The sequence below is a fragment of the Coptis chinensis genome, chromosome 2 (assembly GCF_015680905.1).
Source record: "Coptis chinensis isolate HL-2020 chromosome 2, ASM1568090v1, whole genome shotgun sequence".
Taxonomy (NCBI): domain Eukaryota; kingdom Viridiplantae; phylum Streptophyta; class Magnoliopsida; order Ranunculales; family Ranunculaceae; genus Coptis; species Coptis chinensis.
The window spans coordinates 806537-809997 of NC_141457.1; the positions used below are offsets into that span (position 1 = coordinate 806537).

At 37.6% G+C, this 3461-nt stretch overlaps 1 protein-coding gene across 1 annotated transcript; it reads right to left on the reverse strand.

Moving 5' to 3' along the window:
* Positions 1 to 291: 291 nt before the first annotated feature.
* LOC147514273 (uncharacterized) lies at positions 292 to 1446 on the reverse strand. The gene has a single exon (XM_086581444.1). It carries the CDS (start codon positions 1444 to 1446, stop codon positions 292 to 294), a length of 1155 nt encoding a protein of 384 aa, XP_086437570.1.
* Positions 1447 to 3461: the final 2015 nt, after the last annotated feature.

Genomic DNA, 3461 nt, shown 5'->3' on the forward strand with positions numbered 1-3461 from the left:
TAAGTTCAAAGACTGTAAAGAGAAAACATAAGAGCCAGAAGCTGGCAACACAGAGCCTTGCAAGGCAGTGACCGGTGGAGGTTCCCCAAAATAGTAAAGCCCGCCATGCTCATACCCCATGCCAAAAATTATCCTCGTACTCCGGCCCTGGATAAAAATCGGTCAGAGAGAAAAATGACAGCACAATTGAGATTTTTGGCTAACTGACTAACTGATAACAAATTAAGGGAAAGGTTTGGCACATGCAGGACAGACTGAAGCGTAATAGATGGTGAAAGACAAACCTCCCCCTTACTTAGAATAGGGGGTAGATGACCCATCAGCAAGGCGTACATACTGATGGACAATAGATACAGTGGATGTAAAAAGATTAGACTCACTAGTCATATGGTCATTAGCCCCTGAATCAAGAACCCATGTGGGTTTAGCATAACCCAATCTAACATGGAGAGCAGTAGGAGTACCTGAGGCAGTTATAGCTGTAGGGATAGTAGAATTCTGGACACGAGAATTCTGAACAATAGTGAAAAGCTGATCAATCCTAGAACTCAGCTGATTAATGTCTGCAGGTGCATCTGATAGAGTCTCAAAAGATGTTTCAGCCACTGCAGCAGTATGAGGAGCACGGTTCTTAGAATAGTTATGAGAACCAGTCTTAAATCTCAACTTCAGATACAATTTAAAACAACGGTCTTTAGTGTGTCCCGTATTCCCACAGTGATTACAAACGAATGGCTCCTTTTTGCGAGTTCCAGCAAAAGAAGCTTGAAATCGAGATCCGGAATTAACAGCAAATGCCATCTGATCAATGGGAGTAGGTGTCTCTGAAGATGGTGTGACTTTTAAACGGCGACGACGTTCATCACTTTCTACCATAACATAAGCCTCACTCGGAGAAGGTAGTGGAAAAGTACCCAAAATCTGACAGCGAAGGGTCTCATACTCATCTCGAAGACCCAAAAGAAATTGGTATACCTGCTCATCTTCCGACACTTTGTGGAGTTCCTTAGCAATAACAGGAGTCATACCAGAAATACTGGCCAGAAATTGAGACTTGTAATGAGCTAACTCGTCCCATCCCTTCTTCAGATTTCCATAATAAACCTTCACCGAGTCATTCTTTTGACTAGCATGAGTGACGTCAACCGTATCATAAAACATAAATAATTCATAAACATCAAGCTCCATAGAATTAAATAACCATGTTAAGATCTTACATCGGTCAGTGTCCCATTCTGCCAATTTGGTAGCCTCTGTTGGTTTTGGTACCTTCCCTTGCAACCAACCAGTCTTCCCTCGGGCACCAAGAAATAAATTAACTGAGCGTGACAAAGCAGGAAAATTACTGCCACTAAGCAATGAATTAGTAATGCGATGATGCATTGATGAATTAGACGAGTTAGATGATCCATCTGCAACTACCGTAGATACAGTCTCACCGGCCATTATGAACCGAGAAAAAAAAATATGAATCCTGCTGTACTAAGAATCGATAATAAGATCAGCCACCGAAAGAAGCTATTGTATTACCAAAGGCGAAAAACTGTGCAACAACCAAAAAAAAAATACGAGGGAGGAACCCCAAAAATAGTGCTGCACGAAGAACCGGCGGAACGGAAAACAAATCCAACCACCAAAAAACACGCTTTTGGATCACCACAGTAGCCCCAATATAGAATAGAACGAATTTAAATAGAAAACTCGCCTAACACATTACAAAGAACCGAACACCAAAAAAAACTGTTGAAGCAAAAAAAAAATGGAAAAGTGGTTGATGTGTTGCGGTTAGGAAATGGAGGTGGTGTGTTAAGGAAGGAAATGGTGGTGGTGGCGACTGTGATTTGGAATAGAGATGGCTCCGATACCGAGTAGATTGGGTAGAAAGACTTGTCTAGTGAATAGACAGTAGCCATATTTATTGATTCATAGAGATTACACTTTTCTACAATACAAAATCATATAATCTGCATATGGAAAGAAATCAACATGAGTATCTTCTGTATCCTCCAACTATGAAGATTAAAAGATTTGCACTGAGAACTTTTGTGTTGAAAGCACTGGTCATACCTAGAAATGTTGATAAAATATAGTAAATCAAACAATTAACCAAACTCAGTTTCTAGCTCGCATAAGTACATCATGATATATTCATGCGATACCCCTGAAAGTTTCCTCTGCTTTTGTTCTGCATGCATTCAAACAATAAAAAGCAAGAAAATATCAAGTGGTATTAAGTACAAAGATTAACGGAAATAGAAGATTTAAATATGTTTGGTGGTGTTGGTATTAGGTTTTGATGTGACAATTTTAGTTTGTATTTTAGTATTCCTACTATTAATGATAGTCATTACTTTCAGGCACTCTAACAAACACTCGACGCTAAATCGCTAATTTATTTTAATCTCGTGTTCTATCAAAAAAGAGAGGAAGAATTATAAAGGAAAAAGTAAAGAGAAAATAAAATTAAATTGCATAGCCAAGAAAAATAAATTTTGATTAAGTTTGACTAAATAAATTCAGAATATATATTTAGCAAAAAGAATATTAAGTGCGAGGGGTGCAGCCACTTACTAATTTTGACACAGTCATTTGCTTCACCAATCATGCGAAGAACTCACTCCATTGCCATGTATCAATAATATCTCTAAGACCAAAAGCATGTACAACAAAAACAGTAACATATTCACAGAATATTTTTTCCCACCTCCTCCACATGGGTTTGTACTATTATCAGACACATCACAGTCTGTCATAGTTGTTCTGATCCCGTGACTATAGGCTTCCAGGCTACTCCCCTTAAATTTCTTTTTGTGCTCTGAAAAAGTTTTGGAACTTTTTTTAGATGGAATGGCAGCACCAATTGGTTAATGATGTCTTCTACCTTGAACAGTTTCAAGGTTAACAATATTATTTAAAATGTTACTACTTACACATAAAGACCAATAGGACGTATATGAAGATCCAAACAGCTAAGTTTAATTTGAATTTGAAGTATGAAACTATTGTTTTCACCTGGATTATAACTAAAATATATAGGAATCCAAACATTTCACTGGAAGTTCAGATGCATCTAGAGATATTTGTCTAGCTTTCTTGTTAAAAGTCCTAAGGTAGTAAGGTTTGATACTGTTTAGTGAAGAGGAGATTCAATGGTCAATTGTGGTGTGTGTGTGTGTGGGGTGTGGGAGGTAATTCACAGAGATGTCATTTATGCCAACATTCACTATCATTAAAATCAGAATAACACAATAAACCAATTAAATTGGGAAAGAGTCAATGTGCCAAGCAATACAGTTCACTGCTCATGCACAAAAGAAAAAGATAAAAATCTAATTGCTATATATAATGCAATCTATATGTAATTCATTCAATGTTCAAAGCAGAGCACAAACTATGATACTTTATCTCGCTTCCTCAGTGACCTACTGCAATTTGCTCCTTCCCTCTTCTACATCTCAACA

What these genes read in the sequence shown, in the direction of transcription:
- LOC147514273 (XM_086581444.1), bottom strand. Translation starts at nt 1,446, where the DNA reads ATGGCCGGTGAGACTGTATCTACGGTAGTTGCAGATGGATCATCTAAC.